This window comes from Sus scrofa, chromosome 7 (genome assembly GCF_054392235.1).
Source record: "Sus scrofa isolate SSC_HxYL_T2T_F1_AM1 chromosome 7, Sscrofa_HxYL_maternal_Yorkshire_Landrace_v2.0, whole genome shotgun sequence".
Classification (NCBI taxonomy): Eukaryota; Metazoa; Chordata; class Mammalia; order Artiodactyla; family Suidae; genus Sus; species Sus scrofa.
In genome coordinates this window covers 136,409,738-136,433,906 of record NC_139389.1, presented here as the reverse complement: position 1 = coordinate 136,433,906, position 24,169 = coordinate 136,409,738, and the positions used below count along the sequence as shown (strand labels likewise).

The window sequence follows — 24,169 nt, the reverse complement described above, 5'->3', positions numbered from 1 at the left end:
ACGGAGGGGCTCAGGTAGGGACGGGCACTCGGAGGGAGGGATCCCGGGTCCCTCGGTTACTCCTGAGGGCTGGACTCCAGGGCTGGGCAGTGAAACCAGGGCGTTGGGCCTTTAAGTGGCTGTGCCCATGCATTCGAGTGTAAGAGAGGGCAGTGCCTGTGGTCCCGAGGTCCTTCTGCACAGTGCTCCCAGCCCCTGAACCTGGCCTGCTGCAAAGCTCTGCTCCAGGAAGCCTGGCCCCCTCCACCGCTGTAGCAGTGACTAGCTCTGGGCAGGGTCGGCCTCCAGCCCAGGGCTGGAAGCGGAATTGCACGAGGAGCCAGAGGAATGAAAACAGCCCCGTTACTATGGGGGCTGGGCCAGAAGACCCCTTTAGACCATATCAGTAACCCTAACGGCCAAGGGGACCTCCAGCCTTGGAGGGACACTGATTGGCCGAGGAGAGGCGGTGTTTGGAGACCAGCAGCCTGGTACTGACTCCGTGGAGGTGAGGCGAGGTTGCTCCACCAGAGGGCACAAGGTGAAGAAAGAAGGGTGGGATACGGGGGCCTGGCCGACCAGGGCAGCAGCAGGAGCCTCCCTGGGTGGCTCTCGCTTATTCGCACCCCTCCCCTTGGCCCGAGCCCGGACCCCCATCCCGGGCGTTCCTTAAAAGTGTGGCCTGGCGACCCCAGCGGCAGCGCAGAGCCTGGCACACAGCCTGCGCGGAAAAGCGTTTGTTCCCTGGCTTCCCGACCCGCCGGCCGTGAGGCGGGTAGGGCAGGGACGTAGGAAGGGAGCAGCGCCCCCTGCGGCTGGAGTGGAGGCGGTAGGAGCGGCGCGCGGAGGAGGGCACTCCCGGAGGTGGGGGGCGCGGAGTAAGCCCGGCGGGCTGGGGTACCGGGCTGCGCCCGCCCCCCGTGGAACTGAGCCCCGATTTGTGCAAGAGGCGGCATCTCTTCTGGGAGCGCGAGGAGCGCGGCAGCGCACTGATGGGAGGGGACCACGGCGGTGACCTCAGGGGGCGCCCCACCCGCGGGCTCCTGACACCCGGCGGGGCCTGGGAGAGGCGAGGACGCTTCGAGGCGCTGGTCCCGGCTCTTCCAGCTCGGCGGGGGCGTTAGCGGAACCCCCCGCGGCCCCGCCGCCAAGAGCCTGGGTAGCGTGCGCCAGGCCCGGGCGCTGGCAGAAGGAGCCCTCCGCTGCCTTTAAATCCCGGGCGCCCGGGCCCCCCCACAGCCCCACCCCGCAGCGAGGCCCCGCCCCCTCATGCATATGCAGGTACGCGGGTGACGAATGGGCGAGCGAGCTGTCAGTCTCGTCCCGAACTTGTTGGCTGCGGGCGCCGGGAGCGCGGGCGCGCAGAGCCGAGGCCGGGAACCGCCGCAGCCGCCGCCGCCGCCGCCGCCGCCGCCACTACTGCCGCCACCGGGAGGGAGCCGGGTCCGGCCGGAGCGCGGCTGCCTGGGAGCCGAGAGCCACCGCCCCCGCGCGTCCGCCGCCCCCGCGCGCCTACCGCCCGGGTCCGCGCGGCGCCGCCTCGACCCCGCCCGCTGCCGCCGCCTCTGCTGCTGCCGCTGCCGCTGCCGCCGGCGCTCGGAGGGCGGGCAGCGGGCGCTGGGAGGCCGGGGCCGGGCGCGCAGGGGCGGCGGCGGCGGCGGGCCGGCGGGCGGGGTCGAGGCGGCGATGCGGGCTTGGGGACGGGGGCGCCTGCCCCGGCGGCTGCTGCTTCTGCTGGCGCTCTGCGTGCAGGTGAGCCGGGGGCGCGGACGGAACGCACCGGTTGCCCCTCGGGGCCGGCGGCACCGCCTGCAGACGCCGCGGTTCGCAAGCCCTCGAGGCTGCGCGGCGCGCGGAGGGGTGGGGGCGGGGCGCCCCGGCTCGCGACCCCGGCCCGCGCCTCCCTGCGCTCTCGCTCTGCCTTATTTTTAGGCGGCACGGCCCATGGGCTATTTCGAGCTGCAGCTGAGCGCGCTGCGGAACGTGAACGGGGAGCTGCTGAGCGGCGCCTGCTGTGACGGCGACGGCCGGACGACGCGCGCGGGGGGCTGCGGTCACGACGAGTGCGACACGTACGTGCGCGTGTGCCTCAAGGAGTACCAGGCCAAGGTGACGCCCACGGGGCCCTGCAACTACGGCCACGGCGCCACGCCCGTGCTGGGCGGCAACTCTTTCTACCTGCCGCCGGCGGGCGCCGCGGGGGACCGGGCGCGGGCGCGGGCCCGGGCCGGCGGCGACCAGGACCCGGGCCTCGTCGTCATCCCCTTCCAGTTCGCCTGGCCGGTACGTGCGCCCCCACCCCCGTCCCTCGGCCTTCCCCTCCCTCGGCGCCCGGCCCCCGCCGCGCCCGCCCCTGGGCCCCTCAGTCCCTCGGCCTCCCGGCACCTGCGGCCCCGGCCCGGCGTGCGAGCCGCGCGCACCCGGACCGGGCGGGGCGGGGCCGGCAGGGGGCGCCGCGCGGTGGGCAGACCCCGGGCGCCTGCTCCGTGGGGCCGGGTCCGCGCCCGGCCACGTGGGCGCGCGAGGGTCGCTGCGGGGGCGGGGTGGCCTGAGCCCGCGTGCGCGGCGGCGGCCCGCGGCGTGTGCCTGCGTCGCCCTGCGCGTGTCTGTCTGGGTGGGGAGGCCCCGCGAGGCGCCTCGGGCCGGGCAGGCCGCGGAGGCATGTGCGCCGCGCGTGCTGGGGCTGGTCTGGGGCAGGCCCCGGCGGAGCCGCCCGGGCCCGCGGCCAGCCTGCGCCCGCCCCACTGTTTCCTGGATGCCCGGGGGTGGGGGTGGGGGTGCGGCTCCGGCGGGCACCCGGGGACCTAGGGCTCCCGGAGGGCCTAAGGCGCTTGTGTTGGTGGCAGCCTTTGCCGTTGCCCAGACCCCGGGAGGACTCAGCGGGGCTAGGTGTTGGGTTCTCTGCCGGCCGTTTTCCATCCTTGGGTTTTGGTCCTGTTTGTCCTCTGCAGGAGGGGTGGGAGCCTGTGGCGCAGGAGCCCTGGGCCAGGGGATGGCGATAAAGATGTGGCCCACCGGTGAGGGCTGTCCCGGGCCATGGTGGGTTAGGGCTGGGACATGGGCGGCCGGCCAAGGCCTCTTGCTGCCTGAAGTGGCCTGAGCAGGCCTCGCTCTGGCCCTGGCCCTTCAGTTCTTTGTGCTGTGGGCACCGACCTGGGTGGGGCGGGAATGAGAGAGCACCCTGAAAAGTGGGACCTCCCTGTGCAGGACTGGGTCTTCGGCTGGCCCGGGCTTGTGAGCAGGTGGTGGCCGGAGCAGGGTGCTGGGCTGTGACTGAATGACTGTCCTTCTGACCCGGGAGCTCTGACCGGACCAGCCAGTAGGAGGCAATGGCAGTAGATCCACCTGGTGCCCTGGTCTGAAGGAGACGAGGCGTGGAGACCTGGCGTCCTTTGCAGAGCCCCCCCCCCCCCCCCCCGGGCTCTAAGCCCCCCATTGGCGTCTTTTCCTGAGTCTGGGCCGGGGCCCCACCTGCTCCCCCGTCTCTCCCCTTTCTGATCTCTGGTCACAGCCCTGCCCCCACATGCTAGGCTGGCCTCTGGGGTCTCTCTTGACCCTGGGGCTGCAGGTGGGGGATGCGTCGCTGAGGAGGAAAAGGCAGGGGCAGGCCTGGGAGGCCCCGGGCGCTAGGATGAGCCCAGCCCCCTCGCCCCCGCAGCGGCGCGGCAGGCAGGTCTGAGCAGGGCCCGCAGCCTGTCATCTGCACTGGGGCCAGAGCCAGCAGGGTTCAAAATCGCTACCTGAGGATGTGTTTTCTGCTCGAGTTGGCAGCAGTGGGCGTGGGGGCAGGGAGGCCTTGGAGGAATGTGGCGGGCCACCGCGTGTCCCTCACGGCTCTCGGCCCCGCTGGCCGGCCCTGGGTGGAACGGGATGGGGCAGGCCCTGGCCTCCCCAGGCAGGAGTCTATAGTCGGGGTACCAGGTCTTGGGCCAGCTCGCCTCCCTTCCTGCTGCTCCCAGCTTGGTCCCCCTGGGAGGGGTGGCTGGCCCACCCCCAGGCAGGGAGAGGGGTCTTGCGTTGGGGGGCCATGCCTGTCTCCCCTTCCCCGCCGGCAGTGTAGCCTGGCTGCTGGGCATGTAGCGGGTGCGGTGATGCCAGCGCCCTGGTATTTCTGCTCGGCAGGCCGCAGCCCCGTGGCCACGCTGTTTCTGCTTCGTGCAAGACCAGCTCCATCCCACGAGTTGGGCTGAGTTCGGAACCCCGAGTGCCCACTGGGGAGTCCGGCGAGGGCTGTGCCTTGCTGCCTGGGGCCCAAGGAGGGGGCTTTGGGGGAGAGGGGGGCTCCTGTCCTGGGGCTCTCGACTCTCAGATCCCCTGGAGAATGGGGTGTGGGGAGCCACCCTCTGCTCCCAGCCCAGGTCCCCTGAGGCAGGGGGACTGGGAGCCAGCCTGGGCTCCGCACTCTCTCTGCCCCTCCAGGGACCCTTCCCCCCCATCCCCTGCCCCCCCGGCCTCGGCCAGTGCCCCAGGCCTGGCTGGTGAGGTGACCCTCTGCACCCTGATCTGGTCGCCTAGTCTGGGGTCCGCGTGCCATCTGTCATCTGTGGTTTCAGGTTGGTGTCAGGCTCAGCTTTTTGGAGAGGGGTGGGTTCAGGGTCTTGGATGGGGGGCAGTGCAGCCTGGCATCTCTTCTGATGCCCTCTACCTCCCACGGCCCCCCGGGAGGCCTTTTGGCTCCGGTGCCTGGCCTGTAGCTAGTGGGGTGGAGGCTGTGCGCACACATGCACGCTCTGCTGGGGCGTGGCAGGGGGCCACCGGGGCTTGTGGTGGGTCCTGGTGGGGTGGGCTGATGGAGGTGTGTCTGGCACTGGGGGCCCTGCCTTGAGTGAGGGGGGCTGCTGCCCAGCTAGAGGCCAGCCCTGCCTACCTGGCCCCCGTTGTGGTACCCAGGACCCGGTTTCCAGGTGGAGCCCTCTCCCCGCAGGGGCATAGTGGCTTCTAGCAGGTGACTGTGTGTGGTCGCAGGGAGAGGCAGCAGCCACTTGTGGACAGCAAAGCTGGAGTCGGGAGAACCCAGGTGGGCGTGGGCTTTGTCCTCTTGGAGGGGGCCCTGGGGCTGACCCCGTTCTGACAGTACAGCCCCCCTGAGACCCTAGCGACCCACTTTCCCACTTGTGAAATGGTGCCAGCACGTGGTCTTGCGAAAGGGGGAGGGGCTGCAGGGCTTATGCTCAGGGAAGCCCCCAGCCTCGCTTCCCGCCGGCCTTGTCCCACCCCCCGCCCCAGCTGCCCAGCAGGCTAGAGTCCCTTGAGGACTGGTGTGCTGAGGGTTGTGGGGGGGACTTTGGCTGGTGGGGGCGGGCTGCCCCAGGTGGGCCACTGGGGTGTGAGCACAGGGCCCAGCCTCACCTCATCCAGCTGCCGGGGGCTTAGCTGCCGCATGAGCCCTCGGCCCACGGTGGGCCAGGCCAAGGTCGCCCTTGGTGCCATGAGGCTCCGTCTTCTCCTTGCTCCCTGCCCCCGAGGAGCTGGGGCTGCCGTGGGAGCGTGGGGGCTGCCGTGCACCCTGACCCCTCCAGCCCTCCCAGGATCCCCTCTGTGCCCAGGGGCCCAGCGTCTCCCCACCCCGTGCCCTTTCAGCAGGGGCTTAGCAGGCTGCACCCGCCCTGTGCCCAGTCACGGGCCTGGTAGACCCAGGTCTAGGTCAGGGCTTTGGTCCTGGGGCAGTGGGTGGGCTCTGGGTGCCCTGGCCAAGGGTGGACCCAGGAGGGCTGCCTCAGCCAGTGGAGGGCTTGGGCCTGGCTCGGGGCTTTGTCCCTGAGCCTTGGGGGGTCGGGGAGCAGGGCCGCAGCTTGGCCAGGAAGAGGCTGCTGAGGGAGCCAGGCTCCCGGGGGCACTCGGAGGTGGTGTCTGGGATGGGCTGGGCCGATGCTGGATTTTGTGGTGGAGACAAGCATCTCTCCTTGTCAGGCCTGAGCAGGGGTCTCTATCCCCAGGTGTGTCTGGTGTGACCGGGTTTGGCTTGGTCACGGGCTCTGCTGCCGTCCCCAGGGTGCGCACGATGGGGTGCTGCCACACCGAGGGCTGCCTGCCCACGGCGGGTGGGGTGCACCCAGGCCAGCCCTGGTGGGTCGCTGGTGTGGAGTGCGGGCCCCTGGGTTCCCTCGTGGGAGGGCTGTGGTCCACTCCTGCTGTGGCCCTGGGGCCCAGCGCCTTCTGGGGAGGTGACCCCCCCCCCCACAATGACAATGGAGGCAGAGCCCTGGGACTCTGCGAAGCTCGGGTTTCAGGAACTGTATCTGCGCCTAGAGCTCCTGGCGCTGTGGGGGAGCCCGGTCGCTGATGCAGGGCCCCTCGGGGGTGGGGGAAGCAGGTTGGTGCCTAGGGCCAGGGCAGGGGGTCCCTGGGCTGTGCTAGGCCTTCTCAGCCTGGGGTGCCCTGGGCCACGGGGTGCTGTGGGGTGTGCTCTGCCCTATGCCGTTTTCCTGTCTTTGCGCTGCTGCTTCCTCATCCCTTTCTGGGGTCAGACGAAGGGTTCAAACCCAGCCTCAGGGGTGGGCCGGGGAGGCTGGGCTGAGGGTCTGTGCGGTGGGTCAGGGCAGGGTTTCTGGAAGAGGGGTGGCTGGGCCTTCAGGGATTAAGGCCAGCCGACCGGATGGGTCTCTCGAGGTCGGCAGGCTGGTGGCCCAGGGAGCTTAGCCAGGGAGCTTCCTCTGCCTGCTCACCAGGGAAGCCGGCTCCGGCCCGGCGTGGCAGGGAGTCCTCCGAGGCCTCCAGGCCTGTCGCCTTTTCCTGTTCTGAAGAGGTGTGACAGAGTCCTGTCCTGGCTGGAGGCCCATGAGCAGCAGCTCTGGAGTGAGAGGTTGCCGTTTGCAGAGGAGAAACTGAGGCCGGGGTGGAGGGGGCGCCAGTGCCGCCGGCTCAGGTTCTCTCCAGGTGACTTCCTGCCGTCCAGGTGGAGGGAGCCCAGCTGGCGGGCGATGGGGCCCTTGGGGTGGGCGGGCAGGTGCGCGTCCCTGTGGGAGCAGGTAATCGGAGCCCTGGGCTTGGGCGAAGGCCGCGGTAATTCTACCCGGGAGGCTGGCATGGGGTTTCCTAGGAGCCGGGAGGAGCTCCCAGCTCCCAGAAGCCCAGGCGCGGGGAGGTGGGCCGTGGCGGCCCGTGGGAGGGCACCCTGGGACATTCCTCCACCGGCCCTGCCGGCCGGCTTGAGCGCCATGGCCCCGTCCTCTTGGGCGCAGCCCCTGGTCAGCTCTTGCTCCCTTCCGGGCCTCCCTCATGGCCAGCTCTGCCAGGTGGCCGGGGTGGCTGCCGAAGCCCTGGTGGCTTCTGGTCTCATTTAGACTCAGCTAACGGCTGCCCGCTTTGCTCAGCACCAGAGTGGGCAAGGGTCTGACGGCCCCACACGTCTGACCCTGAGTCCTCTGTGCCCACAGCCCTGCTCTTCCAGCCCTGGGGCCCCGCCGCAGGGCCTTCTGCTTGGGATGTGTCCTGCCTTGCTCTGTGCAGCCTCAACCTAAGCAGCACCCTCCCCAAGGCCTGCCCTGACCCCCTGTTAGAACGGTATCTCCGTTCCCTCCCCCTGGAGCCCCTCTGACTCACCCATCCACACGGGCAGAGGCTCCAGTCCCCTGGAGCACAACTTGGTGCACCCTTGAGGGTGGGTGGAGGGACGGATGATGGGTGGATGGTGGGTGGGTGGGTGGATGATTGAACGAATAGAGTGGATGCAGCCTGTGGAGGTTCCAGGCACGGCAGCTGTCCCTGGGAGTGGGACCGGCCAGAGACAGGCTGGCTGAGGGCATCATTCCAGGCAGAAAGGGGGCGCTGTGTGGGCAAAGGCTCAGGGCCAGGGTGGGCGTGTTGGGTGCTTGGGAGGAGGCGGGAGCCACAGGGAGCCCTGAGAGGGCTCTGAGCAGCAAGGAGGGTGGGGTGGGGCGGTGGACAGTGTTCCTGGAGCTCGCGTGGCTGCAGGAAGCCTTTGGAGGAGATGGGCAGGCTGGACACTGGGCCTGCTGGCCTGGCGGGTGGGGAGCAGTGGCAGGATTGGGCAGATGGGCTTCAGGGCCTCTGAAGAGGTGGGATTGAGAGCCTGGGGACAGCCCCACGGGGTGGTGAGGGTTCTAGAAGGATAGAGGGTGGTTCCTTGGGTGGGTGGGGGTCCTAGTGTGGCTACTTGTGTGTTTGGGGGTGTCGAGGGGCAGGTGTGGGTAGGCTGGGCTCAGGGCAGGGGCGGCGGGATGGGCGGGGCTGCAGGAAGCTGAGGGTGGGCACCCCTGTCTGAGCCCTGAGGCCCTTGGAGGGGCGGGAGGAGGAAGGGCAGTCGCAGGCGGGAGCTGGGACAAGGGGAGGGCTGTGCTGTGCTCAGGGTCCCACGGCTGTGTGCGCTTGGGCGCGGCAGGCTGCTCCTGGGGGCCGTGGGGCCAGGCCGGCTGGCCAGGCGGGGGCTGGGGTTTGGGCACTGGCAGGAGGCTGCAGGGGTGAGGGGTGGTTTTCCAGGCACAGCCAGATTGCAGGAGTGGAAGGGGGGGCCGAGGGCGGGAGCAGCCTCCCCCCCCCGCCCCGGCGTGGTGCCCCTCAGGCAGGCCGCTGGCCAGCCTGAGGCCCCCGGGCCAGGGCGGAGCTGGGCTGGTGGACGGCTGGTCCGAAGAGAGGGCGGGTGGTGTGGAGGGAGAGGTGCGGCAGCCCGGAACCGGGCAGGGGGCGCGAGGCGAGGGCCGAGCTGTGCTGCGGCGCGCGGTCATCCTCACGGGGTGGTCACCCCGTTGCGCCCCGAGGGCCAGATGGCCTGGGGCTGGGGCACGACCCCGGGCTAAGGCTGCCTCGGGCGGTCCCTGGGTCTCCGCTTCACCGCCGTCTGTGTGGACGGGGGCCCCGTCTGCCGCACTTCCCGTTCTCGGGGGAGGAGGCCGGGGGGTCGCGGGTGGGCCGCTTTGCAGTGGGCCTGCCGCATCTGGGGGGGCTGCACCAGGGGGCCTCACGGTGGGCGCCCCTCCGTCCCGCTGTCTCCGTGTGCCTGGCAGAGGACACTGAGTGGTGACGGGGCATCGTCTCTGACACGGGCTTGAGGCGGGTCGGTCGTCCTGTTCCCCACGGCGGCTCGGGCCCCAGTGCGGTGCCCGGGGGCCCCTGTCTGCGGCGCCTCTGGCCGTGCCTGCTGCTCTGTCTGGGTCATTCGTCCTCCTTCCTGTGCTGGCCCGAGCCTTTGTGCCACGGAGGGGCAGCGTCTCTCCTTCAGGGGGTCTGCTTGCAATCTGCTGAGACGTGGCCCAGGATGGTGCCAGGCAGCTGAGGGCTGAGGGTGGGGGGCAGTGGGCCAGGGCTGGGCTATGGCCGTGTTGCGGCCGGCAGAGGGGACCTCAGGTACCTGACCAGTCCCTTCCCTGTGTCCACAGCGCTCCTTCACCCTCATTGTGGAGGCCTGGGACTGGGACAACGACACCACACCTGATGGTGAGTCAGCCTGGCTGGGCGGGCCTGGGTGGGCTCTGTCTGGGGGCCTTCCCCAGGGCGCTGGGAGGCTGACCCCTCATTCACGGAGATGTGTGTAGCCAGGCTCCTGGTCCTTGGCCTGCTGGGGACGGCAGGAAAGCTATCTCTATCCTGAGGTCTTGCGAGCTATCTCCCGCTTTGCCCTGGCTGCCAGGAAGCTCATCCACGTTGGTGGCTGTGCACACGCGCTGTCCTCCTCCCCAGCCTCAGCTTCACTGGTGCTGTTCTGCTGGGCACGCTTCTCCCTGAGCCATCACCAGCGTCCTGTAGCCCCTGCTGATGCCCACCCCTGAGCCTGTTTTGGGGGGCCGTGGCAGTGGCATAGCGGCCCCCTCCCTGCCTGTCTGTCCCGGAACAGCGGGAGTCCCTGGCCAGTGTCCCTGCTGTGTGTCTTTTTGAGGCCTACCTGCCGGCAGGCCTGCATGTGGAGGGGTGTCTGTGAAGGCCTGAGGTGTTCTGTGGCTGGATGGGGTGAGCACTGCGTGTGCAGCAGGAGCAGCAGGAGCAAAGGCCCTGAGGCAGGAGTGAGGACCACGTGTTTGGGGGCGTGGTGATGACGTCGGCAAGGCTGAGGTCAGGTCGTGGCAGTTCTGTGGGCTCATCTGAGGCTGCGGGGTCCTGGAAGCGGGACTGCTCAGGCTGCAGCGAGGCGGGCAGACTGCCAGGCCCGGGGGGAGGCTGTTAAGCGAATCCAGGTGCTGGTGGCATGTATGTGGACCAGGAGCAGCTGTGCGGCTGAGAAGGACTCTGGCCGCCCTAAAGGCGGAGGCGGGGTCTTGCTGACGAGCTGGACGTAGGGAGCGCGGGTAGGGGTGGCCCGAGCAGCTGCAGGGTGGAGAGGCCATCCCAGGGACGGGCTGGGGCACAGGGCGCGTGGGCTGCGTTCGGGGCAGCATCAGACCAGGCTTGGGTCCCACAGGGGATGATGCCGTGGAGATGCAGAGGGCCCGGTTGGGGGCAGCCGTCAGTGGGGACTGGGTGGGCAGGCGATGGCCGCCTAGGGCATCGCCTAGGGCCGCCGTGGAGGACACGGCGATGACACGGTGCGTGGCCGGGGCCTGGCGAGGAGAGGGCCAGCCTTCGTGTGCAGCTGGAGGGAGAGGGTGCAGCGGGAGCCTTAGCTTTCTGCTGCAGGATTTTCCAAACTGGTACAAACGCAGAGGGAAACGTACCAGGGACCCCACGTGGCCGTGGTTGCCATCTCAGGGCGCTGCCACCCGCACGGCAGCTTGGTTTGCAGTGAGGCCCAGCCCCTGGATCGCTGGATCCACGCGTTCTCGGGCCTGTTTTAAGATGGGGGCAGCAGCCAGCAGTGGGCTCACGGGGGAAGGGCCTCCCGGGGGGGGGACGCCCAGGCCGTGGTGGCGCCCGGGGCACAGGCGGGGCGGCCCCAGCCCAGCCCTCCTGTTCTGCATTTGGGGCGCTGGAGTCCCTGGCCGGGGGTCCCCGCTGTCCTGGCTCGGGGCCCTCCTTGCCCAGCCGCTCTGATGCTCTGGGGCTGCCGGCTGGGTGGTTTCCGGGCTGGGCTGCCCCCCCGGGACAGGGCGGCCCTGGCTGACTCCGCCGCCTCCCCAAGAGGAGCTGCTGATCGAGCGGGTGTCGCACGCGGGCATGATCAACCCCGAGGACCGCTGGAAGAGCCTGCACTTCAGCGGCCACGTGGCGCACCTGGAGCTGAAGATCCGCGTGCGCTGCGACGAGAACTACTACAGCGCCACCTGCAACAAGTTCTGCCGGCCCCGCAACGACTTCTTTGGCCACTACACCTGCGACCAGTACGGCAACAAGGCCTGCATGGACGGCTGGATGGGCAAGGAATGCAAGGAAGGTGAGCCAGCCGCGGGGCCGCGGGCACCCAGCCCTCTCCCGGCCCGCCGGGCTGGGCACAGCTGGCTGCAGCGGCGCGTCTCTGCTCCCTTTGTTCGCAGCTGTGTGTAAACAAGGATGCAACCTGCTGCACGGAGGGTGCGCGGTGCCCGGGGAGTGTCGGTGAGTGCCGGCCGCCGGCCCCTCTTCGCTCTGCGCGTGCTCGCTGCCTTGGTGGGAGCCGGCTAAGTGCCTGCTCTGCGCAGCCCCGGGCACCCGGTGGGGACAGCCCTTGAAGGTGGTGTGGCCAGGGCCGGGGAGGGTGGCCAAGGGCCATTTTGCAGGAACGTGGCTGAGGCGGTCTGGCGCACGAACGCCCAGGGCCGGGGTCTGCAGCACAGGAGCATGGAGGGCTCGGTGGCTCGGGCTCCTGGGGTGACAGGGAGCGCCGGAGGGGCTGCAGCAGGGTTTGGAGCAGAGGCACGTGGAGCGGGAGGCCTCCGTGTGGGAGGAGCCAAGCAGAGCCCCCCCCCCCCCACTGACCCGTGGGGATCCGGGATGGGGGGTGTGTGCTGCCAGGGTCCCTGGGAGGGGAGAGGGGGCTGCGTGCTGCGGGGTCTCGGAGCGGCTTCGACTTGGTGGGGATCAGGGCGGACCCCGAGTCTTCCGTGTTCTGTGCCACTGAGCGGTGGAGCCGCTGGGACGGGGGCAGAGCGGAGGTGAAGGGGAGGTGGTCTCTGCCTTGGCGGCTTTGTGGGGAGGGCCCTGCAGCGTTCAGGCAGTGCTGCCGCCCGGGCAGAGGCAGAGGCGAGATCGTGGAGCCAGCTGTGGTCTCCTGCGGGTGAAGCTGGGCGGTGACGAGGAGGAGCTGGCAGGGGTCACTGCCAGGAGTCGGAGGGAACCAAGGGGTGACACAGGGTTGGCCCGAGAGCAAGGGGTCCCACAGCAGGGGGAGGCCATTGGAGACCTGGGGCGGGCATCATTGCCAGCTTGGGCAGGGTCGGGCTTGAGGGGAGCCCTTCTGCCTGGTGGGAGAGCGGAGAGCAGGTGCGTGGAGCAGCTGGGGCGCGGGGCCAGGGGCTTGGGTGGTGAGGGCTTAGCGCAGGGCGTTTCTACAGTGTGGGTGCTGGGGGTGCCTGAGGATGGCCTGGGAGGCGGGGCTGGGGACGAGGTGATGCCAAGGGCAGGCCCTCTGGAGGGGCCGGCGAGTTGGCTGGGGCAGCAGGTGCGGTGAGCGGGCCTCTGTCCCAGGCCTGGTGTCCCCCGTCCCAGGACCCCCTCTGGGGGCGGGTCCGCTTTCTGTGCGTTTCTCAGTTGAGGGCAGACACCCACGGAGGGGAAGTTTATGGAAGGGCCGGGCCTGGGAGCTGGCGGGCGTGGGAGTCAGGAAGGGAGGGCGCGGACCCCCTGCTTGTCCTGTGGTGGCTTTGGCCTGGGCGGTGGCACGTGGGACAGGGCAGGGAGGCAAGGCGGGCCGCCCAGGGAAGGGTGGGGCTGGGCCTTCGCCCACCCAGCCGCTGGCCCTGCCAGGCTCCAGAGGAGATGAGTGGGTCTCTAAGCGGTGTGGAGACGGGCCGGGGGAGGGCAGCTGGGGCCCGGCCCAGGTGGGTCCACGTCTGGGGGGGCAGGCCCCTCTGGGAGCTGCATTCTGGGCAGGAGAGCTGGGTGTGGGACTGCTCCCTTCCCCTGAGCCCTGCCCCCAGCCTGTGGGGTGGGCATGACCCTGGCAGACAGGTCCGCGGGTCCTGAGCGAGGCGGGGCTGGGTCCCCACCCCACGCACCCTGGCCTGGCCCCAAGCGGTGCAGGTTGGGTCCTGCTGGGGCTCTGGGTGGCCAGTGACCCTGCAGCTGGGTGGCGGGCGGGTGGGAGAGGCCCGTTGGCGCATCCTCCACCGTCCGTGTGGGCTGTGCGGGAAGATGGGGCGGGGGCGGGACGCCCAGGGACAGAGGCCGTAGGTGAGCCCCCCCTCCTTGGCCTCCCCCCTGGCCCTGTGGGTGAGGCCCAGCTGCTGCCTGGACTCAGGGCTCAGGTTACAGCGCAGGACAACCCCCCACCCCCACCGGATGCCGCGGAGATGGCGGTGCCTTCCTGCCGCCTCCTCCCTGCGCCTCTGGAGCCGCAGGCCAGGAAAGCTGGGGAGGTGGGGCCTGGAGAGGGCTGCCCCACCCAGGGCTGGGAACAGACTCTTGGGACCCTCGCGCTCCCTGGCGGGTGGCCTGTCACGGCCCCCCCTCGGCCGCGGTCTCCCCACGTCGCCTGCAAGGCGGATCCTGCGTGGAGACACGTAGCCCGCACCCTGTGTTGGGGCCTGGACGGCGGAGCCCCGTCCCACAGCCTTGGTTTCCCCTGTCCTGCACCCGCCCAGCTGGCCGCTGTCCCTCCTGGGTGCCGTGGACCTGGGGGCAGCCCAGGAAGGGCCGTGCCTCTTCTCCTTTACAAGAATAATCGCGTGGGGGTGGGGGGGCGCAGACACCCCTCCTTCCCGTGAGACCTCTGAGTTCCAGGGCGGGTCCTAGGGGTCCTGGGACCTGGGCATTCGCTGCAGGGTGCCCGGCTTCCCCCTCGCAGGGCAGGGCCCGGGCAGGCGGAGGTCCGGGCCCGGAGGGCTGGCCACGCCTGCGGTGGGCCTGCGCTGATGGCCCGCCTCCTGAAGGACTTCCCGGCTAGGACGCCAGCCCGCCGCTCGGGCAGGCCCAGGCCTCAGGGTCATGGCCTGGGAGCCAAGAGGTCTCTCGGGCCCTTTGCCAGGGAGCGGGTGACTCCTGCTGGATCAGGAGATCCCTGGATCGGGTCTTTCGCAGCCTGTGGGTCTCAGTGTCCTATCTGCGGACACGCCCTGGGTGGGCCTGGTGGCAAGAGAAGCTACTGCCCTTGGATCGCAGGTGAGGCTGCGCTGTGCCCAGGGCTGGCAGTCCCCCCCCTCCAGGCCCTGCTGCCCCCTGGCCCTGGCAGCACCTGGCCTGAGTAGCACTCTCACCCCTGGGGTCCCAGCAGGGCCTGCCTTTCCTGCGTCTGCTCCTGGGGCCCTGCCCAGGTTGAGTCCCAAAATAGCTCTGGAAGGAGTGACTGGACAGCTGCGGCCAACCACGCGAGGCCAGCGCCCGGGAAGTGCCCGTGACCCACGCCTGGCCCGGGGCCTGCTCCAGTTCAAAGGCTGAGGCCGCCAGCCCGCGGGTGGCCCACGTGACTCAGCGCACGTGTCCCCAAGCCACCCTAGGAGTGGCCACAGCTCCTGGGGCTCCGCGCTCACCCAGGGGCCCTCATGTCCCTGCTCTGGGCGTCACGCCCCTCGGCCTCCCCCAGGTGCAGCTACGGCTGGCAGGGGAGATTCTGTGACGAGTGCGTCCCGTACCCGGGCTGCGTGCACGGCAGCTGTGTGGAGCCCTGGCAATGCAACTGCGAGACCAACTGGGGCGGCCTGCTCTGCAACAAAGGTGCAGGGTGGGCGGCAGGGCGGCTGGGGGGCCCCTGTGGGCGGCTCCAGGCAAGTGGGGAGCGAGGAGCGCGGCCTGCCCCCTGAGCGCCCACTCCTGCCCCCAGACTTGAACTACTGTGGCAGCCACCACCCCTGTACCCACGGCGGTACATGCATCAACGCAGAGCCCGACCAGTACCGCTGCGTCTGCCCGGACGGCTACTCGGGCAGGAACTGCGAGCGGGGTACGTCGGGGCGGGGCGTCTGGCAGGGCGGGCTTCTCTCTGGCCTTTGTGTGGTGGGCACTGCCTCCCCACCTCAGGGCCCTGGGGGATGGGAAGGGAGGCCTGGGCCTCCACACCCACCCCTCTGGTTCCAACACAGCTGAGCACGCCTGCGCCTCCAACCCGTGTGCCAATGGGGGCTCCTGCCACGAGGTGCCCTCGGGCTTTGAATGCCACTGCCCGGCGGGCTGGAGCGGGCCCACCTGTGCGCTTGGTGAGTGCCCACTGCAGTGCGTCTGGGGGGCTCCGGCAGGTGGGGGGTGGACAGCATGCTGGGGTTGGGGGTGGAGTGGCCGAGTCCCTGCCTGTGGCTGTGGGCCTAGTGGTCGGGGGAGGGTGACAGAAAGACCCAGGTGTGTCCCTTCCTTCCTGCACAGACTCCCGGCCTCTCAGGGCCCCACTGCCCCTCCCTGTGCGACCCCCCTACACCTCCCACATCCCTCCCTCTGACCCTCTGCAGACATTGACGAGTGCGCCTCCAGTCCCTGTGCAGCTGGGGGCACCTGCGTGGACCAGGTGGACGGCTTCGAGTGCATCTGTCCTGAGCAGTGGGTGGGGGCCACCTGCCAGCTGGGTAAGGGCCCCCAGAGGTGGGGGGGGCGTGCATGGACCACGCTGCGCATGCTGCTGGCGCTGCTGGGCTGCGGGCTCTGGGGCTGGCGGGGCAGGCGGGGCCTGGGCCCAGCACGCCCCTTGTCTCGTTCACAGACGCCAATGAGTGCGAAGGGAAGCCGTGCCTTAATGCTTTTTCTTGCAAAAACCTGATTGGTGGCTATTACTGTGATTGCGTCCCGGGCTGGAAGGGCGTCAACTGCCACATCAGTCAGTATGGGTGGGCGGGTGGGCAGCAGGCGGGCAGGGCTGGGGGAGAGGGAGGGCGCCCTGTGACCCGCTCCTCTGCCCGCAGACATCAATGACTGTCGGGGGCAGTGTCAGCATGGCGGCACCTGCAAGGTGAGGTGGGACCAGCCACTGTCGTGCACCTGTGGGAGGGGCCTTGGGGCTGGAGGTGCCTGCGGGGCTCATGCAGGGGGCTCACCCCCCACCCTGCCCCTTGCGCCCACCCAGGACCTGGTGAATGGCTACCAGTGCGTGTGCCCACGGGGTTTCGGTGGCCGGCACTGTGAGCGCGAACTGGACGAGTGCGCCAGCAGCCCCTGCCACGGCGGCTTCTGCCAAGACCTGGTTGACGGTTTCCGCTGCCACTGCCCCCAGGGCTTCTCCGGGCCGCTCTGTGAGGTGAGGCCTGCGGATGCACTGCCTGCGCTCTGGGCCCCAGTGGCTGCCCAGGAGGGGCCACGGTGGGTGTTGGCCCTGCAGTGCCCCGGGCTCAGGGTTAGATCCAGAGTCCCAGCTCCCTGGCTGGGCAGGGGCCGTGGGGGGTGCAGGGTCGCTGCTTGTCCTGACCCGTCCCTTCTAGGAGTGGGTGGGAGCCCTGGCTGGTCAGCTGGCTGCCCCTCAGCAGGCTTCCTGAGGTCCAGGGTAGAGGTCCTAACTCTCTGGGCCACGGAGCCTGGTGGCTGTGCTTTGGGAAGGACCCACAGACTGGGCTCAGGGTAGCCCTGGGGGTTGGGGAGGGGGCCAGGAGCTGGCCTTCCTGCCCTGAAGCTGAGGGTGGCAGGAGGGGCCCTGCAGGTGTGTCCGTGCAGCCGTGCAGCCGAGGGGCCTGGACGGTCTTGGCTGGGCAGCCCTAGCGCTCTGGCTGCAGAGGCTGAGGCCCGCAAGCTGAATGGGGCCTGGACCTTGGTGATTCCTTGACTGGACACCAGGTCTGACTCGTCCCCCCTTATCAGTGGCCCTTGTGGATGCCCCGTGCCCCGCAGGTGGACATCGACTTCTGTGAGCCAAGCCCCTGCCAGAATGGTGCCCCTTGCTACAACCTGGAGGGCGACTATTACTGTGCGTGCCCTGACCACGTGAGCGGCAAGAACTGCTCTGAGCTGCGTGAGCCTTGCCCAGGCGGGGCCTGCAGAGGTGGGTGGGTGCGGTGTGGGTGTGGCCTGCAGAGTGGGTGTGTTGTGGGCGGGGCCCGCAGAGGTGGGTGTGTTGTGGGTGGGGCCTGCAGAAGTGGGTGCAGCTTGGTGTGGCCTGCAGAGTGGGGGCCTTATGGGCGGGGCTGCAGAGGTGGGTGTGGTGTGGGCGGGGCCTGCAGGGTGGGTGGGGCGTGGGTGGGCTGGTAGACGTGGGTGTGGCCTGCAGGGGGTGGGGCCTGGAGACAGGTGGGCAGGGTGTAGGTGAGGTCTCTAGGGGTGGGCGGGGCCTTAGGGGATGGGCGGGGTGGGTGGGGCCTGCGGGGCGGGGGTGTGGAGGCGGAGCGGGCTGACTCCTCCCGTCTCTCTGGCAGTGGTCGATGGCTGCGGGTTGGAGCCCGGGACCCGGGTGGCCGGCGGCGTGGCCCCCTCCAGCGTGTGTGGCCCCCACGGACACTGTGTCAGCCAGCCTGGGGGCAACTTTTCCTGTGTCTGTGACAGCGGCTTCACGGGCACCTACTGCCACGAGAGTGAGTGGCTGTGGCCCGTGGCCGGGCGGGGGCTGGGCGGCTGAGCCCCAGCTAACCCCCGCCTCCCGCAGACATCGACGACTGCCTGGGCCAGCCGTGCCGCAACGGGGGCACCTGCATCGACGAGGTGGACGCCTTCCGCTGCTTCTGCCCCAGTGGCTGGGAGGGCGAGCTCTGCGACACCAGTGAGTGGGTGGCACTGCCCTCCCTCGGGCCTTGGGCGCCCAGCGCCGGCGCACCTCGCTGCCCACCGGTCCCAGGGGGTGGCGGGCTCTGCTTGGCCTGTGTGTGTGGCAAGCCCCCCCACCCCACCCCCGGGCACCGGGCCTTCCCTCCTCGCCCACCTCCATCTCTTCCCGGCCCAGCTCTGGTGCCTCTTCCCCGGGAACCCCTCCCTGAGCGCCGGCGACCCCTCGCTGACCGGCGTCCTCGCCCCCAGATCCCAACGACTGCCTCCCCGATCCCTGCCACAGCCGCGGCCGCTGCTACGACCTGGTCAACGACTTCTACTGCGCGTGTGACGACGGCTGGAAGGGCAAGACCTGCCACTCGCGTGAGTGCCTGCCGGGCCCCCGCACGGGGGGCTGCGTGCCAGGACGCTGCCCGCTGCTGCGGGGCGTGCCCACTGAGCACCATGTACCTGCAGGTGAGTCCCAGTGTGACGCTTATACCTGCGGCAATGGGGGCACCTGCTATGACAGCGGCGACACCTTCCGCTGCGCCTGCCCCCCCGGCTGGAGGGGCAGCACCTGCAACATCGGTGAGGAGCCCCCTGGCCCTGGCCACCCTGTCTGGGGCAGAGGCGTGTGGGGACCCCGTCTCCCCAGAGCTGAGTGAAAAATCCTCCCCCCCCCCACAGCCAAGAACAGCAGCTGCCTGCCCAATCCCTGTGTGAACGGGGGCACCTGTGTGGGCAGCGGGGACTCTTTCTCCTGCATCTGCCGGGACGGCTGGGAGGGCCGAACCTGCACGCACAGTGAGCTCGCGCTGTGGGAGGGAGGCTTGGGGGTGGGGCCCCACTCCTTTCCACCCTGCCCCCTAGGCCTGCCCCCCTGGACTCTGCCCTGTGGACCTGCCCTCTGCACGTGTCCCCCCAGCCCAGGCAAACCCCAAGATGCTGGCCCACCTCTGACGGAGCCTAGGCTGCCCAGCCTTGGTCTCTCCCGTGCATTCTGGCCTCTGCTCACCACCTGCCAGCCCCTCACCCTGCAGCCCAGCCTCCTACGCAGCCTCCCAGGGCCACCCAGCCCCCCAACCTGGTCCCGGGGGACTGGCGTAGGGCAGTGTCCACAGGTACCCCAGATGGGCACAGGGTGCCGGGCAGGTGGCTGCCATGCCCATCGTCCCCTTTTCTCTCGTGCAGATACCAACGACTGCAATCCTCTGCCTTGGTGAGTGCCAGCCCTGGAGGCGAGCCAACGGGGGGCTCGGCCTGCTTTGGGGCCTCTGTGACACCTGCCGTCTCTCCTGCAGCTACAACGGTGGCGTCTGCGTGGATGGTGTCAACTGGTTCCGCTGCGAGTGTGCGCCCGGCTTCGCGGGTCCCGACTGCCGCATCAGTGAGGGGCCAGGGGCACCGAGCGGGCGGGGCGGTGGGGCCCCAGCCTTGGGGGCTGCTCCCGGCCGGGCCCAGGCGCCTGGAGCCAGGGTCGGTGACGTCCACGCACCCTGGAGGATGGTGTAGCCACGGCCAAGTCCAGCCAGACTCTGAGCCGCAGCTCTCCCTGCCTGTGCCCTGCTGGCAGCACCCCAGCAGCTGGGGCTGCCCCACAAGGGCTGGGGTGTTGGTACCTGTGGCCCAGACTGGCCGGGGGGCTGCTGCCTCCTGTTGGCGGGGCCTCCCTGCTGTCCTGAGCCGCCTCCTCGCTGCTCGCTGAGCCGGCCGTCTCTCCCGCAGACATTGACGAGTGCCAGTCTTCGCCTTGTGCCTACGGGGCCACGTGTGTGGACGAGATCAACGGCTACCGCTGCAGCTGCCCGCCCGGCCGGGCCGGCCCGCGGTGCCAGGAGGGTAGGTGTGGGACCCCAGGGCGCGGCTGTGCTTTGTGGGGGCCTGGCCTCCGCCACCGACCCCCCACCTCTCTACCCCGCAGTGATGGTGTTCGGGAGGTCTTGCTGGTCGCAGGGTGTGCCCTTCCCACACGGGAGCTCCTGGGTGGAGGATTGCAACAGCTGCCGCTGCCTGGATGGCCGCCGGGACTGCAGCAAGGTGTGGGGGCGAGGCCGCTCCGTCTGGCCCTGCCCGTCTCCCCAGCCCCCGCCCGCAGCCCTGCCTGTGCCTGACGTCGCAGTGTCCCTGGCCTGGGGTCCCCCCCCGCCGTCCATCTTCGACCTCACTGGGCACCCTGGGGGGTGCTTGGGGAGGGGCTCTGCTGGGTGCCCTGGGAGGCAGGCCCCTGGGTACAGCCAGGCCTTCCTGGTGCGGTTGGGAAACTGAGGCGCGACCTGGCTCCGGCCTCAGAGCCCTGGGCCCTGCCTGGCTGTTCTCAGGGCCGCCCCTGCTCTGGTGGGGTCTTTCCCGGGGCCGAGTGCACCCTGGCAGCTGGGGCGGGGTCGCAGGCCTCGCTGACTGCGGCCGTGTTCTCCTCCCCTGGCGGTGCTCTCCACGTGCGTGTCCGGCCCAGGTGTGGTGTGGGAGGAAGCCTTGCCTGCTGGCCGGCCGGTCTGCTGCCCTGAATGCCCAGTGCCCGCCTGGGCAGCGGTGCCAGGAGAAGGCCCCAGGCCAATGCCTGCAGCCACCCTGTGCGGCCTGGGGGGAGTGTGGCGCCGAGGAGGCCCTGCTGCCCAGCACCCCCTGCCGGCCGCGCTCCGGCCACCTGGACAACAACTGTGCTCGCCTCACCCTGCGCTTCAACCGCGACCAGGTGCCCCAGGTGAGCCCCCCGCGGGTCTGCAGAGCCCCAGCGCCGCGGGGGGGCCCCTCAGATGGCCCAAGACCCCGCTTGGCTGCGCAGCCGCCTGGCTGCAGTTCAGCGCCTGTGCAGCGGTGGGGGTGGCTGTACCGTCACTCGTGGGGTTAGATGAGAAGGAGTGTTGAGCCCAGGAGAGGCTGTGCGTGGCCGGCCTGGGCCCAGGTGCCCATTCGTCCAGCTGTCCCAGGGCTGAAGGTGGCCGTGGGCTGCCCACCCTGGGCCTGTGGGCTTCCGGGCAGGCCAGGCCAGCCTGCAGCTCTTCAGCTAGCTCCTGCTCCTTCCAGCCTGAGCGCTGGAACCCAGGAGGGAGGGCTTTAGGACTGGGTGAGGCCTGGCCCCCACGGCCCGGCAGCCCTGCGCGTGGCCGTGACCTGCGTCCCAGCAGGGGCGCTGTGGGAAGCCAGTTCCAGCCCTGGCCCCCACGTCTCTGCTCTCTGCCCGCAACGGGCTGTGCCCAGGGTGCCAGCTGAGGGGTGGGTACCCTTAGCTCCTTGGCCTCGGGGCCCTGCTCACATGTAGCTCCTCTCTGCCCAGGGCACCACCGTGGGTGCCATCTGCTCAGGGATCCGGGCTCTCCCAGCCACGCGGGCGGTGGCCCGGGACCGCTTGCTTGTGCTGCTCTGTGACCGGCCGTCCTCAGAGGCCAGCGCAGTGGAGGTGGCCTTGGTGAGTGGCGAGTGGGGGCCTTCCTCTTCCAGGGTCCCGCTCTGAAGGAGCTCCTGGGAGGGGCTGGGGCGAAGGGCCTGGGCCAGGCTGGCCCTTAGGTACTGGGGCTCATAGACGCAGGAGTCCCCTCGGGCGCAGCTCCGAGTGATGGGGCTGTGACATCTCCGTGCTCCCTGCTGGAGGCTGGTGGAGCCTGGCGGGACTAGAGGACAGGAGCGGGCAGGACACCCCTGCAGCTTAGGGGGCCAGTGCAAGCAGCGGGGACTCGGGGCAAGGGTCCCTGGAACTGTGGGAGGCAGCAGGTGGTGGGGTTCAGGGACTGTACCCAGACAGGGAAGGGGACTGGCCAAGGGCCCGGGTGGACAGCGACGGGGTACAGCTGGGGGACCCCTCGAGGGCAGGGAGGGGGTGAGGAAAGCTCGGCCACTCGGCCAGGGGCTGGGCCATCAGGGTGGGGGGCCCTCGGATCCTGACTTGGGACCGTGGGGCTGAACTGTGGGGCAGGTTGGGGCCTGGGTGCCGTGACAAGGCCGGGGCCTGCTCTCTGGATGGGTGGGTAGGGTCGTAGGTGGAAGCCTCGGTCTCCTGCAGCCTCGTCTGCACCTTGCCCCCTACTCTGCCTGTGCCCCGGTGTTTGTGGTAGGAGGGTGCCCACGGGCTTAGGCTGCCCTGAGTTATGGGGTCTGGGCCTGGGTATCTGCGTGGGTCCTTGGCTGAGTGGGTGTCCTACCCAAGTAGGTCTCAGATGTCAGTAGGTGGCACAGGGTCGGGGAGGCTGAAGTTGGGGGGACGTGGATGGGGAGGAGGGGAAGGGCAGAGCAGTTTTTCAGGGTGCTGGCAGGGTGCCAGCATTGGAGTAGCTGGGCCTGCACGGTGGCAGCAGGGGTGGTGCTGGGTCTACGGCGTCCCTGGGTCTCCTGGCATAGCCAGCCAGGGTCGGGAGCTTGCCTGGCAGGGACAGCCATCCCTGCCCCGGTGTCCGGGGGTCCGTGGGAGGCGCAGAGCAGGCCACCCCCGCTTCCCTGCCAACTGCCCAGTGTGCAGGCAACCCCTCAGGGCTCCCCCCAACCCCCCAGTGCGCTCCCCCAGGTCAGCCCAGCTCCCAGACTGCCGCCTCCTGGAGCTGCCGGCCTGGGGGGACGCCTCGGCCTTTCCTGGGGCCATGCTCCCAGCGGGGCGGTGTCGCGGGCGGCCTCTCAGCACTGTCCTCTGTCCCAGTCCTTCAGCCCGGCCCGGGACCTGCCCGACAGCAGCCTGATCCAGAGCGCGGCCCACGCCATCGTGGCCGCCATCACCCAGCGGGGCAACGGCTCGCTGCTGCTGGCCGTCAGCGAGGTCAAGGTGGAGACGGTCGTCATAGGCAGCTCGTCCACAGGTGAGCAGTCGGGGGCGGCGCCTTGGCCGTCGGGGCGTCGGCCGGGTGGCGGTCCAGCCTGCGGGACCCTGAACCGCCGGCCAGGGGAGGGGCCCCGGCCCCAGCGCCCTCCCCGTCGCCGCCGCCGGGGGCCGGAAGAGCGGGCGAGCCCGGCCCGGGGCGCTCACGGCACCCCCGCCCCAGGTCTGCTGGTGTCGGTGCTGTGCGGCGTGTTCAGCGTGCTGTGTCTGGCGTGCGTGGTCACCTGCGTGTGGTGGACCCGCAAGCGCAGGAAAGAGCGGGAGAGGAGCCGGCTGCCGCGGGAGGAGAGCGCCAACAACCAGTGGGCCCCGCTCAACCCCATCCGCAACCCCATCGAGCGGCCGGGCGGCCCAGGCGGCGGCCCCAAGGATGTGCTCTGCCCGTGCAAGAACTTCACGCCGCCCCCGCGCAGGGTGGGCGAGGCGCTGCCTGGGCCGGCGGGCGGCGGGGAGGACGAGGAGGACGAGGAGCCCGGCCGGGGCGAGGACGACGCCCCGGAGGCCGAGAAGTTCCTTGCGCGCAAACTCACCAAAGACCCCAGCTGCTCGCCCGGGAGGCCGGCCCGCTGGGCCCCGGGCCCCAAAGTGGACAACCGCGCCGTCCGGAGCATCAGCGCTGCGCGCCGCGCCGGCAAGGAGTAGGGCGACCCGGGAGCCCGCCGGGCGCCCCGGGACCCTCGCTGGGCGCCGGGCGCCGCGCCCCCCACCGGACCACAGGAGGCCGAGGCCGTGTGCATAGTTTATTTTGTGTAAAAAAGCCCCACCCAAAGCAAAAAACAAATGTTTATTTTCTGTGTTTCTTTAACCTTGTATAAATTATTGGATGACAGGTGGGAAACAATGGAGTATTCTCAGATAGTTGCTATTTTTGTAACGTGTCTGTGTCGCACGCGCGTGTGGCCGAAGAGAGCAGGTGTGTCCGTGTTCGCACCGGATTGCTTATCGTCTGTCACCAGAGGTGGCGAACCATTTACAGACTCCTCCTTCATTCCTCACTCGGGGTTCTCGGTGGCCCCAGGCCGGAGAGCCCGTGGGACCCGTGGCTGTCAGTGGGACCACCTGTGGCTGGCAGTGGGACCCACGGCTCTTGGTGGGACCCGTGACGTTCGGCGTGGCGCGTGGCTGTCGGTGGCACCTGTGGTTGCAGCGGGGCGTGAGGTCCTTGGTGGGCCCGAGGCCCGTGGACAGACCCTCGCCGGCCCGTCCCCTGCGGTCCGCCGTCCTCGCTTGCTCCCGCCCGGAACACCTGCCCCAGAGATCTCTCCACTGTGCTTTCAGAAGTGCCCTTCCTGGCTGCTCTGTTCCCCGGGACGGTGGCAGTATCGAAGCTTGTGACAAGTGCCTTCACACAGACTCTCCCCTCGCAACTGTCAGCGTCTGCCGTGGGCACCGAGCCGCTGCCCGCCTGCCGGCCCCGGCCACCCCTCCTCGTGAAAGTGCATTTTTGTAAATATGTACATATTAAATGAATCACTCTGTATATTTGATTTAATAACTTAAACGTTTTGGCCTCCCTGTTCTTTGGATGCTGTGACTTTGTTTCCTAGAGTTGGGCCGGGGACCGGGTGTCTGGGGGCTGGAGGGTGGACCTCGCGTGAGCAGCCCGATGGTCCTGCTGACCCTGGAGTCCCCATGGGCTGGGAACGCCTGTAAGGGAGTGTGACGTCTCTCAGCCATGAAGAGCTGGCAGGGCTCAGGGGACTGGGCCCACGGCACCCGAGGCTGTGAGTGGCTCTCGCATCTGAGTGGGCGGACTGGGCAAATTGGGATGCAGCTTGG

The 24,169-nt window shown here is 69.8% G+C and overlaps 1 protein-coding gene across 6 annotated transcripts; it reads left to right on the top strand.

Annotated features, from left to right (window-relative positions):
- The first annotated feature begins 1,248 nt into the window (after positions 1 to 1,248).
- Positions 1,249 to 23,891, top strand: JAG2 (jagged canonical Notch ligand 2). Of its 6 annotated transcripts, none has more exons than XM_021081547.2 (26): positions 1,261 to 1,731; positions 1,912 to 2,262; positions 9,315 to 9,372; positions 10,988 to 11,239; positions 11,340 to 11,400; positions 14,522 to 14,652; positions 14,759 to 14,878; positions 15,018 to 15,131; positions 15,378 to 15,491; positions 15,626 to 15,739; positions 15,825 to 15,871; positions 15,986 to 16,156; positions 16,741 to 16,891; positions 17,262 to 17,417; positions 17,489 to 17,602; positions 17,857 to 17,970; positions 18,064 to 18,177; positions 18,277 to 18,393; positions 18,781 to 18,808; positions 18,891 to 18,976; positions 19,315 to 19,428; positions 19,511 to 19,626; positions 20,042 to 20,290; positions 20,864 to 20,995; positions 22,214 to 22,370; positions 23,669 to 23,891. In XM_021081547.2, exons 1-26 carry the CDS (start codon positions 1,276 to 1,278, stop codon positions 23,857 to 23,859), a joined length of 3,828 nt encoding a protein of 1,275 aa, XP_020937206.2. In that variant the 5' UTR covers positions 1,261 to 1,275; the 3' UTR covers positions 23,860 to 23,891. The 6 variants fall into 6 exon arrangements, 4 of the variants coding, with proteins under 4 accessions (XP_020937206.2, XP_020937207.2, XP_020937205.2 ...); XM_021081545.2 differs by having other exon boundaries at positions 1,341 to 1,731; positions 22,554 to 23,891; XM_021081548.2 differs by lacking the exon at positions 15,626 to 15,739.
- The last annotated feature ends 278 nt before the right edge of the window (positions 23,892 to 24,169 follow it).